Source organism: Schistocerca nitens, chromosome 7 (genome assembly GCF_023898315.1).
Source record: "Schistocerca nitens isolate TAMUIC-IGC-003100 chromosome 7, iqSchNite1.1, whole genome shotgun sequence".
Classification (NCBI taxonomy): domain Eukaryota; kingdom Metazoa; phylum Arthropoda; class Insecta; order Orthoptera; family Acrididae; genus Schistocerca; species Schistocerca nitens.
In genome coordinates, this window is record NC_064620.1 from 505,436,588 (window position 1) to 505,450,227 (window position 13,640).

A 13,640-nucleotide genomic window follows, 5' to 3' on the forward strand; every position below is an offset into this window, starting at 1 on the left:
AATCAAACTGAAAGTACAACATATTCAGCAAAAACATTCACAGACAAATAAGATGATTCCACATTCAAGTAGCCAGCATGTGTCCAATACCATAAGTGCTCCAATATATGTGTGCAATAGGGCAAGAAATTTAATGAAAAGAAGCAAATATATTTCATGATTAGCACCGGGGAAACATTTTCATTACTAGTGCTGGCCCCAGTACTGCTAAGAATTTAGCAGCCCATGTGAATAAAGCAGCTCCATTTGAGAGAATGTTACAAAAGGGAATATATCATTGCACAATAGTTCATATCCACTTTATGGAATGACAATTTGCTATTATTTTTGATAATAAATATCATATCCCTAAGAAATAAAACTGATGAACTGAGTATCCTGTACAGAAAGATGTAAAAGTTATGTTGTATATGAATGGAAATTTTCTAAGTGAAGACCTCTTAGACTTTTCTGTACCATGGGGCTTCATACAACTGAAAGTTTCTATAAACAAAAAGCAAGGAGGTACATAAATTAATTTAGTGGGAGCTCAGAACTACAGTACGGTGTCTTTTGTGTTGCTGATTGCTCCATAGAAAATGTGTAAATCTTAAGTTTCTTGCAGTGTATCGAATGTACGAGTAATTTATGGGAATGCAGCCTGGTTATGTTTTCGACACCTGAACATACTGTCATTTTCAATCACAAATGAACAGAGAGATACCTGTGTATCACAACTTAAATCGTCAATATATGGGTTTACATCAACCAGAAACAAAAGATAGTGTGTGTGTGTGTGTGTGTGTGTGTGTGTGTGTGTGTGTGTGTGTGTGTGTGTGTGTGTGCACGCAGAAATACAGCCCATTGTAAAAGTTACTCCAAAACCAATGCATATGTGGCCCCACCTGCTCTACAGAGGATTACAATCTTGTTTATATTTCATTACAATAAATACAAAAGTTATGAAGCATGAAAGCAAATGCAGGCCAGAAATCAGATTAGTTAGATGTAAGGCAAAAATGATTATATTAGCAACTCCTGCAATAAATGCAAAATTACATGAAGCCTAGTGAACACTGAATTTAATGGATTTAAGGACTCAAAAAAATGTTTCTTGAATGAAATGAATTCAGTATCCATTTTGCTAATGCTTGAGACATGATCTACTATAGTTCATAATAATGTGGAACAAGTCATTTTACAAATTAATTTATACACCCAGTTATAGTCTGAACATCTCTTTTTTTTTACAAAAAGAAAAAAAATACACAAATGTGAGTTAGTAATTCCTACCCACCACCTTCTTTTTGTGCTAATGATAACCTTAATGTGGAGTAATGAATGTCATTTTTCCTCCTACTATTTTAATTATGTACCTCATCATTCCTTTTGAACGTTCATGAAGGATGAACTGAACATTTGAGCAGGATAAATTTACATATACTCTTGTGTGTAAATGTAGCTGTCCTTCACAAAAGGGAGGAAAGAAAAATAAAAGTCTATATTAATGTTAAAATTCTTTGTACCAATTAGGCCAAAGTTGTGTTATCCATTTTTTTGATGTGTCTCCTGTACACTAATCATATGATTAGAAATTGTATGTTATGAGACAAATAAAACACTATTCACTATACTATTCACTGTAGTGGATTACTTACAACGAAGTTCATGAGGGAATAAATATACTGTGGAGCAGTAGTCAGAATGCCCAACTCCTTAAACAGGTGTCTACAATGGTGGGCGAGGACCACATAATATTCTTACAGCAGGTTTTTGCACAATGAAGACCTGATTTCTTAAAGATTAGTTACCCCAGTACATTATTCCACATGAACTTATTGAATAAAAATGTGCAACATATGTCAGCTTACTGATTTGTTTCTCCCCAAGATTTGCAATGATTCTAAGTGTAAATGTGGCTGAACTGACTTGTTTCAGGAGTCCCAAAACGCATTTTTTCCAATTTAAATTATCATCAATACGGATCTCCAAGAATTTTGAAGTTTCCACCCACTTTATCATTTCCTCACTGTGTGTTATTCTGATCATTGCTGTAGTACCATTAGACGTGTATCTCCAAATTTGTTGTGTCTTTTTAAAATTGATGGTGAGACCATTCACAGAAAAGAACTTTTAAGAACTTTATTTACTATTTCTTCTAGTTCTGTTTGTATTTGTTGTGCAGAGTAGGTGGTCAAGTCTCAGACACCATAAAACAAAAACATTTACAAGTGGAACAGGAAAGGGAATGACTAGTAGTGGTTTTGCAGTATGTTACTCTACAACTATATTTACGTCTACATACATATTCTGCAAACCACCATATGGTGCATGGAAGAGGCTACCTTGAACCTTGAACCACTGTAGTGAAGGAAAAACTACTATCTGTATGCCTCCAAACAAGCTCTGATTTCTTTTACAATACTAGTGTCATCTGCAAAAATAACTAATTCTGCTTGTTGTATACTAGACAGAAGGTCGTTTTATATATGCGGAACAGTAGTAGACCTAAGATTGAACCATGGGTAATACCATACATCATTTCTTTCCAAACAGAATTATGTCTCTGGATTACATTGCTTGAATTACTAAATACAACTTTCTGCATTCTTTTGGTTAGATACAGCTTTATCCATTGGTTGGTTATACCATCAATCTTTTAAAACATCAATTTATCTAGGAGAATATTGTGATTCACACACCCAAATGTCTTAGAGAGGTCGCAGAAAATACCAACCGGTGATATTTTATTATTTAATGCTTGTAAAATTTGGTGAGTGAGTGTGTAAATGGCATTCTCAGTAGAGTAACACTTCTGAAACCCAAATTGTGATTTTCTAAGGATCCTATTGTTGCTACGGTGAGATACTATTGTACAACACATCACCTTCTCAAAAATTTTGGAAAATGATGTCAGTAGTGAAACAGGTTGGTATTTATTGACATATCTCTTGTCACTTTTCTTAAAGAGGGGTTTAACAATGGCATATTTCAGTCTCTCTGAAAAAAGCCTCGAGTTATGGTAGAGATGCAGTACATAATTCAGATAAGACCGTGCTTATTACGTGGGAACAAATTTTTAGCACTCTACTGGAAACACCATAAAATTCAGATGAGCTTTTATTTTTGAGGGAATGTAGAATTTTCTTAATTTCAGAAGGAGAAGTTGGTGATATGTTCATATGATTGAATTAGTGAAAGTTACATTGTCAACATACTGCTGTGATTTTGCTTTTGAACTGTTTGTTCCTATGCTTTCTAGTACATTTGAGAAATGATTATTAAGTGCATTTGCTACCTGTGACTCATCACTTCCATTCAGTTCAATAGTGACATTGTTGTGCTCTATGGATGGTTGTCCTCTCTTTCATTCCACTACATTCTATACAGCCTTAAGTCTGTTGTTGAAAGTACTGATTTCTGTAATTATGTGCATGTTCCTTGATTTTTTAATAACCTTTCTTAGTAATTTTGAGTAGTTTTTGTAGTGTGCAGCTACTGCGGGATTCTTACTTGTTCTTGCCAAAAGATACATTACCCTTTTCCTTTCAAAAGATACTTTTATCCCTCTTGTGATCCACAGTTTTTATATGGCTGTTTAGTGTTCTTCCTGATTTGCTTATGCAGAAAACTGTGTTCAAATAACGATATGAATTTATCATGGAATAGATTAAATTTTATGTTAGTATTTGGTTCATCATAAATTACATGCATGTCAGCTCCTGTAAACTGTTCTTAAAAACATTTGTTCTGGGGTTATTAATTATTCTGATTTCCACTGAGGAGTGCCCCTACCGTAAGGCAATTGTTATTTATCCTAAATAACTATGCATCACGATCAGAGAGAGAATTTGTTACTCAGTAAAGAGTTACTTTCTTGCTTTGAGCTTCATAAAAGAAAACATAGTCAATTAGGGTCCTACTGTATTTGTCCAACAGTGTTGGAAAATTAATTACTGAGATGAAATTGCATAAGACTTAAATTATAAATATGACAAAAGTCATGATTTGAAACACACTAACTATTTCCAACAGCATTCTAAAATATAAATTCTACATGTGTATGTTAAGAACTTCAAATATATTATATTAGAAAATCAAAAGTAAAACTAAGCAGCTCAAATACAGAAGACATTTTTGGTCTTTCTTATTTTGTGATAAATAATAGGAAATTTAATACCACATCCACTGTGTGTAATGTATTTTTAATAGTGTCCATTTTCTGTCATGTTTAAAAATAACAGTGGTTACATCTCTACCACAGGATGACAGATCATGCCCACTTAGCTACTATCATATTTCCTTAATGTCTGTCCTATCAGAACAAATAGCATATACCCTGCAGCTTCCAATCCATAATCATTTATTTGTAAACAGTGGTCACAGAAACTCAATAAAGACTCATACTTGATTTAAAGCAGTTAAAAATATCTTTTCCTCCACATTATCTTCATCTGCCTTTGCATACCATTCTTCAGACCTTCAGTGAAACCACTCACTTTGACAACCATAGAATTATATTACACAAAGTTTTACTGTTGAAGCTGCAAAGCGTCTGATTAAACCTAATCTGAGCAGCAGAAATCAAATAGTGCCTTTTAATACCAACACATCCATCATTCTGAGTGTCACAGGTGGTTGTATGCTATGACCTTTGCTTTTATTTAAATAGTCTGTCCAGTACTAAGCCATTTAAGCCCATTTGTTGTGCAGAGTAGGTGGTCAAGTCTCAGACACCATAAAACAAAAACATTTAAGAATTCCTTAGCATCCAACACAGGTTGTCTCAAACCTTTAGGATCAAAATCATGTGCATGATTTAAGAACACCTAAGTTCCTAGTACAGGTTTTCCCATACATTTGGGATCAAAATCATACGAGTGACACAGAATCCTAAACTTAATATTTTGAGATTAGAAATCAATGGTCAGAAACAAAAAGTTCAGCTGTTAAGAGGCTTTGAAAGAGCAATGTGCATGAAGTTTGTACTTTGTAAACAACATATTTCATAAGAAACAACTGCCTGCTGCTTTAGTGTTGGTGACAATACTGAAGAAATAATGCGCAGTCATCTTAAATGTGTCCATGGTAGTGTTTACCAATGTTTACAGCCAATAACTGGTTCTCAAAGATGGAGAGTTACTTCCATGATTGGAGCAATATTCCTTAAAGGAACCTGCAGATGTACATTTGAGAGAGAGAGAGAGAGAGAGAGAGAGAGAGAGAGAGAGAGAGAGAGAGAGAGAGAGTGAGTGAGTGAGTGAGTGAGTGTTTGTTTTGTATATTTTCAACTAAGGCCTTGTCAGCCAAAAGCTCACTTTCTGCCAGTCTTTTAGTTGTTCCTATCTGCTATTCGGCATCTCCGCTACATGGTGAGTAGCAACTACCCTTTTCATAAATATTGTATCAATGAGGATAAACAATTTTTGAAAATGTGATGTAACTGGGTAGATAAAAAAACTACTAGCCTTCCAGCAGCAGGAGAATACACTCACACACACAAAGGTTAAGGAAATTTGAAAGCTTTTGGAGTCAGTGCCTCCTCCCTCTGGGATAAGAGTTGAAGGGGAAGGAAGAGGGGTGAAGAAAAAGGACTAGCAAAATTTATGAAATGGGGACAGTTTGGAAAAGTTGCCCAAAAGTGGGAGACTCGCCAGCATGGTTTCTTCAGATAGGTCACGGTCAACCACCTGCCCTGTCCTCATAAAATACACTTATAAATTCTGTGTATGTTTATATTTTGAACTACCTTCTCATGCTGTCTGCTAAGTCCCCCCTGACCTGGGGTTCTGGGTGATGTTTCCAAACTCTCCCAATTTCCTAAACCTCACCAGTCCCTTTCCTTCACCCTTATTTCTTCCCCTTCAACCCTTCTGCCAAAAGGAGTCACTGGCTCCAAAAATTTGCTGATTTTCTTAACTTTCACATGTGTGTGTTCCCCTGCTACTGCTTGGTGAGTAGATTTTTTATCTGTCCCATTAATATTACTGATACATTTCTTAATGGTTATACTGCCTTATAATGTACTGTGCTGTGGTTTATATCATGTATTTACTTTAATGATTATCATATATATTTTGTGTAACCAATTTATATTAGTAAAATGTGGAACGTCCTTGTTGGAGTAGAGTGGAAGGAGCAAAGGTTATACTTTAACATATATTTAAAGCATTGAGCAGTTGACAGATACATAAACAAAATTAGAATTGTCATTAAGCCTTCAGACAATGTCCTCCTTCACAACTAACAGAGTAACAAGATAGATAGAGCAATTTGATTAGAGGAGATTCAGAGTAGAGGAAATTATTGTACTTATCATCAGCTTTTATTATTATCAGTGTTCTGGAATGTTCATCTTGACCATTAGTACAATGTTCCATCCAATTTATTTCTTATGCCTTACATGTTCCCCAATTCAGAGTTGTTTACAAAAATGTTTCCTTCTTTTCAGCAATTTTCTTTCTCTTGTATCTTACATTTTTTTCTGATGTGTAGAGTATTGTAATTAAGTTAGTTTTTTTATTGGCATGCTGCAGTTGCACTTGCCTCATTCCCTCAGCAGCTGCCAAGTATATGATCCTTCAATGCTGCATATATTCTTATTATTCATATTTCACTTACATTTTAAATTTATTGCACAAGATTTCTGTTAAATCATGTGCTGCCAATAACAACAATTCAAAGAAATACAAGACCTGAAAATAATAATTTACAAAAACATTTCTTACCTCCATAGCTTCAACGTACATACAGTTCAAAACTTCTGCATCTTTGTAACAACAAACATCCAGGACTAGATGGTCATCAGACTCATAAGCATTAATTGTATGGAGGTAGAAGAATGTTTCAGCCACAAAAGTATGTGCCAGTGTACCGTCTTTTCTGTTCATAAGATATATGTTAGTCTGCAACAAAGAAATGTGAATGTTGAGATGCTGCATCATGAATTACAAAGAGAAAGTGTAAACACCATAAGATGCAACAAATTTTATAGATATAAGACTGTATGGATGCATTCCAGACATTATATTCTTACAATGCCCTCTCTAATGAGCCCACCATCAATGTTAAAGCCTAATCATTTTCCTTCTGTTACAAACTTTTCACAACTTGCATATCAAAGTGACTAAAATGTCTTTTTATGTTGGATACGAATATTCATTCATTTGTTGTGTTCTGTATCTCTAAGTAATAAGAAGAACTTTCAGGGATGCTAGTATACATTTAAGACAAACACATCATGGAAACTTAAGTGGTATGCTATATTAACAACAAATCATCACTATACTGCTTAATGCTGTCACACTTATGCAACGTGAATTTAATTCAGTAACTCAGTAAGAAAACTGCTGCTACCTCAGTTTTACTATATAGCTGCTGATGTTTATATGTTACTAGCAGCTTAATATTTGCTTGGTTACAATGTTTTTTTCTTTTTCTTTCTTTCTTTTTTTCTTAAAAAAAAGAGTATTTTTTACATCCATAAATAGTGATTCCTATTTATAGTATGTTACTGCTTGTTACACAGTGCCATGACAAACATCGTTAATCACCATGTAGCTAAGAGAACTCTTCAATCCCTGAATCCAGATATTCACATAATTTGTAGAAAGAGTGACTAATGAGTTATATTTTTATGTTTATTTTGAACTGGTAGAAATTCCCAATTTCTTGCTTTATATCAAACAAAAGCCTAGTGAATATCTTATCACCATTCTGAACTGTAGACTAGGAGGTAAAATCTACATGAAAATTATTCTTGTGTCTTGTATTGTGACTATAAATGCAGTTCAGCTGAAACTGATTTTTATTATCAGTAACAAAAATCATGTAGTAGTCTATGTACTGGGAAGTGAGAGCAAGAATTCCAAGAGCCTTAAAACAGCTTCTGCAAGACATACTATTATCTAACTTACACAATGTTCTTACTGATCACTTCTGGTGAACAAACACTTTATTTGATTTAGGTGCACCACCCTAGAAGATAATTCCATAAGACAACAGAAAGTAAAAAATTCAAAATAAACCATAATTTTTTCCTTTAGGTCAGCATAAAGAGAGCCATTTCTAAAGACATAACTGAGTTGAGATGCCTGATTAGTTTATCCAGGTATTGATTTCATTTTCACTTGTTATCCAACTGTGTCCAAAGAAATACTGTTTGTTGCACTTCACTTCATTGAGTGTACACCTCAGTGCGACAAGTCATGGGACAGCAATCTGCATATATACGGATGTGGTAGTACCATGTACACTAGGTATAAAAGGGCAATGTTGTGGAATAGCTGTCATTTGTACTCAGATGAAATGATTTCCAATGTGATTATGGCTGCACGACAGGAATTAACAGACTTTGAATGCACAGTGGGAGGTGGAGAAAGATGCATGGGACATTCCATTTCAGAAATCATTAGAGAATTCAATATTCTGAGATCCACAGTGTCAAGAGAGTGCTGATAATACTGAATGTCTGGCATTACCTCTCACCAGAGACAACATAGTGGCCGACTTTCATCTTCACTTAATGACCAACAGCAGTGGCGTTTGCATAGAGTTGTCAGTGCTAACAATCAACACTGCACAAAATAACCACAGGAATCAATGTGGGATGTACAACATATGCCTCTAGTATGTCAGTGTGTTGAAATTTGGCAGCAGACAAATGACGTGAGAGCCTTTGATAACAGCACATCACCTACAGTGCCCCTCCTGCGCTTGTCACCACAAAGGTTGGACTACAGACAGCTGGAAATCATGGCCTGGTCAGATTAGTCCTGATTTCAATTGGTAAGATTTGGTGGTAGGGTTACAGCATAGTGCAGACCCCTTGAAGCCATAGACCCTAGTTGTCAACAATTCACTATGTAAGCTGGTGGTGGCTCCATGATGGTGTGGGCTGTGTTTACATGGAATGAACTAGGTTCTCTCATCCAACTGAAGTAATCATTGACTGGAAATGCTAATGTTTGGCCGTTTGGAGGCTATTTATTGCCATTCACGGACTTCATATTCCCAAACAATGATATAATTTTTAAGGACGATAGAGCAGCATGTCACTGGGCCACAACTGTTCTCAATTCATCTGAACATTCTGGGCAATTCAAGTGAATAATTTTGCTACCCTGATTGCTTGAAGTGTATCCCATCAAACATTTATGGGACATTATTGAGAGGTCAATTCAGGCTCAAAATCCTGCACTGGCAATGTCTTCACAATTATGGATGGCTATAGCTGCAATGTGGCCCAAGTTAGAGAGTAGAATGATGGTTGCTTCCAACAGTGCCACAAGACTCCCTTTCTTGCAAGGTAGAAATTGACAGATGACACCTTCTGAGGCACAAAAAGAATGACTGACACACTTTATGTTATGTTAAATTAAACACAGGTAACTGATAATATGTATGCTGCAACTGATGAAAGTGTTCATTACATTTCTGGAAAATAACTGACATTGACTTATTTTCAGTGTGAAAGCTAAAAATCAATGTAATGGAAAGCCCTGTACTTAAATACAGAAAGGCAAATGGAAGAAAATAATCACACCATTAGGGAAAATGAGAGAAAATGAATAATACACTAGAAGCTGAAAATAGGTGACTGCAAGAGATATTTAAATGTCATTATGTTGAGACTCCAATACATTTATTCTCTCTGACAGACTGTCGAGCCATGTCCATGAACAGTGCAAGAAGTCTGGATTTCACATGTGAGAGAGCTTTAAGGGAACTGCTATGGGCTTCCATCAAAACACTATGAATAATGCCTCTCTATCTTGTGGATTCTTGTGCATACATCCATATAAGATGAATTTATTATTTATATTGTCAAGAAACTGTCTAATGCATTAAACTTGATGTATGTAAAAAATAAGTTCATGCTTGCCAAAAAATGAGTAAAGTTAAATATCAATGCTGGTCTACCAGGAGGCTATAATTAAAGTGCAGGTACTCACAGAGGTCCAGTGTGAGCAGTAATTACCATATGGTAGCAAAACCTGGTAGGTATTCTAATGTATCAATGTGGAACCAATTTATGCCAGCAAAAAATTGGTTCCAATTTTGGCCACAAGGTGAAAATCTGGTTCTGTGAATGCGAAAAGGATGAATAGAAATGTTTCCATAGAAAATGGATTAGGAATTGCATGTGGGAAGGAAAGGTCAAACAAGTGAAAAAGGCAAAAATGTTGATTTTATTATTAACTGCTGCTGACACAATTTGTTCAATATGAGCACTTCAGATGTTGATGAGACTCTGTACTGTGCCAGATTTGAACATAGTGGCCAAAATAGGAACTAATTTTTCCCAGTGTTTATTGTTGCTGCATTAACACATCAACATACATACCAAGTTTCGCTGCCATACAATAATTACAGCCCACACTGGACCTCTGTGAGATGCTGCGCTTTAATTATAACCATCTGGTCTCTATTATGGAGACCATAAATCTACTCGGTTAATATCTGCTTAATTACACAAAATAAATTAAGAAACAGAAGAGTCATTTTACTAAAAACATATTGATATAACTCAAATATAATATTCACTTAAGTTATAGTGTTCACATGCTGATAAGCGAAAAGAATCACTCTCAAATATTCTTTTACAGAATCTTATTTGCTGTGAAAGATTTATATATTACACTAGCCATTAAATACTACCTTTTAAGGATGTTGCTATTGTAAATTGCTATTCAGGCTACAACAATGAGAAAAAATGCTTTAAAAATAAGCCTACTGTAACATAAGAAACAGACACAAATGAAAATAAATAAATGTAAAAATGTTAGCAGAAATGAATGAAGTTTTAGTTTGATTTCTCATTTGAATTAGATAATCAGATGAACAACATTATCTCAGATGGATGGAGGAGGGAGCTGACAGGATGTGACTTAGGCTTTTTAAGGAACTATCTTATGAGACAGTCCCTCCACTTTCACTAGTTGGGCAAGCATTTGAAATATGCTAGGGGCATAAATAAACTATAAAATAGGATGTTTCAACAAGAATTATCAGCTACACCTTGATACCATTCATGTGTTAAGAAGTAAGCATATACAGTGCCTCAGGGCAAATTCCAATTGCTCGAGTTCTGAAGGACTTTGAAAGGTGGCCAAAAACATCTGTATGCTGAAACAGCCGCTGAAGTGATGGTATTTTAGTGCAAAGCACACTCTATGGTCTATGTTACCAGTACAGACCTTCAGTCAGTGTCTGATTATCCTCACTGACAGCATGGTGCCTGTCGTATGGACACAAAAATCTGAGCAGTGGTTAAACATCAGCTCATCTCACTGATGCTCTCCTGTTTATAGCACAGGGCTTAAAGTTATGGGGCTGAACTACATAGTGGTAGAATGTTTACAGTAAAGTCTGTTATATGAACCACAGGGCAAGAAAACAGACTGAAGAGATGTATAGTATTTGATGAGTATGACACGAAGTTCATGAGCATGTCAAAAAGTTAGTTCAGATAAACCAGAGAGAGTAGTTAGTACAGGACTGACAATATATTTCTTGATCAGTATGGGTCTGTCTATACAGGATGGTCAGAAACCATCTGAAAGGCTTGTAAGGGTGTCACAGGGTAGGTCCCGCTCAGAAATAATTGTTTAAAAACAGTTTGATACCTTGTGCTGTTTCTGAATTAATTTGCATTGAAGTTAGCCGATCAAGCTATTATGTATACAAATTTAAGTGACCCACCAGAGACATAACATGAAAATCAATACAATTGTTCACTGGAATGGTTTACGTGTAATGAAATAAGAAAATGGCAATTATCAAGATAAAGATCAATATCAAGGAAACTAAAGGACAGAGGGCTGGTTAGTATTTACATTCAAGAGGTGCAGTTTCCCATGACAGAATGTAGTACTCCTAGCTACTGAACAACAATTTTCTACTTCAAGGAGAAAATATGACAGGGCTTGGGAGGGTTGGTAGGAGGAATGGGGCAAAAAAACTCAGATCCTTGGCTAATAGGAACACACATGATAGATGATGGGTTCTTTCTAATATTAGGAATCCTGTGTCACATTTTAAGTGCTCTTAAATGTAAGAATGGGCCAAACTTTCAAGCCATTTATTATTTTAAAAATTTGATAAATTGAATTTTCCTTTGCACACAGTAGCAAAAGATACAAAAAAGTATCAATTGAACATTATTTGTAAAAATGTGTTCATAATGTTGTCAATTGTATTATATCAGAATGTTCTGGCAAGTATCCTGGTCCACTATGAAGAACTGTTCCAGCAAAAGATGATTGTTATAATGGAAGAAGATAGAATAGTGTGTAAGGTGGGATTAGAGATAATTCATGCTACTTATTTTGGTGCAGATGCTATGGGAGGGCCGAGGTATGTTGGCAGAGAATGTGCAGCATCTACTAGTTGGGTGTGCGTGTTTACACTTTGGTGCATCCAACTGAAGGTGTCATGGGCTGCCCAGAATACACAGCCTAACAAAAATCCTGATATCATCAAGACAATTGAATTATCTTTCAATAGACCATTGACTGTCTGTATGACCTTTAAGTGAGACATTTTTTAATGACTGATGTGTACTATCATTGATAAAGCCTATTTCAGGTACTGTAATATATATTAATGGGAAGTAATTAACTTTAAAATATAGAAGAGTCAAAACAAGAGTTCATTTGAAGTCATTTTGTAGCATGCAGTAGAAGTTGCCGTCTTTCATTTAGCTTTCCCTGCTAGATGGAAAGAAGTCCAGAAGAGTTGGATGTTCAAGCACAGTAGTGGGACAGCAGATCCAGATCACCAGAATGAAGTAGCAAGGCAATAATTAATCAAGAAGAGACATTTGAGGCAACAGATTGCAATCTAGAATGGTGTTCAAGGCATAGTCAAGCTATATAAACTACACCCACAGCTTTTACGAAAGACGTTCACAAATTTTACACTGAACAATGTTTTGGAAGCAGACAAAGTTTAATGGTTCCTGGACATCAAGAAAATCCTCTTTGAGTGACCTATGAAAAGAATGGTGTACAGGCAGATTAACCCAGTTCCTATGGCCATACTATTGATTTCTCTCAATGAAACTATAGATTATTTTTTTATAAAACAAGAAACAAAGTAAAAAAATTATGGTGAAAAGTTAAAGACCAAATGTCACACCACTCAACACTTTCATGGAAAATTTACTGGAAGAAAAATGAGTTTGAGCTCCAAAGTTTTATGCTAAGCAGACTTTCTAGTTTCTATTGAGACTCGCCAAAGCACTCATATATTTTGTATCTGTTTCTGATCTTGCTACAAAAATTTCAAATAACTTTATTGTTCTTCTGCCATCATATGTACTTCTTTTAATATTGGAACTATTGGGCACAATAGAAAGACACACTTGTTCTCACAAACATCTGCAGACTACACTTAAAAATGTACTGCACCTTTTCATCTGGATACCACTGAAGAGCTCCTATCATTGCTTCATTCTTGAAGTGGCACTTCAGAAATGAAGGCACTGAAAGTGATAATGGTTGTTCCAGGATGACAAAATAGTTATCAGTCACAGAAAATGAGTGCATATAGGACGGATGTAACCTCCATCTTGAAGGAATAGTTCCAACAATTGTAGCCTGTTCAAATGAGTTCACACATTCTGAAATATAATTTTTTTGTCATTATTTACAGTTAGG

General features: G+C 35.3%; 1 protein-coding gene across 2 annotated transcripts in view; it reads right to left on the bottom strand.

Moving 5' to 3' along the window:
• The window catches only part of LOC126194744 (carotenoid isomerooxygenase), a 340,536-nt gene that overhangs the window by 22,980 nt on the left and 303,916 nt on the right, over positions 1–13,640 (bottom strand). For both annotated transcript variants that reach the window (XM_049933010.1, XM_049933011.1), the window contains exons 7-8: positions 13,392–13,603; positions 6,708–6,884 (exon numbers count right to left, since the gene is read on the bottom strand). In XM_049933010.1, coding sequence (XP_049788967.1) covers positions 6,708–6,884; positions 13,392–13,603 — 389 coding nt within the window. The remainder of the gene's footprint in view (positions 1–6,707; positions 6,885–13,391; positions 13,604–13,640) is intronic.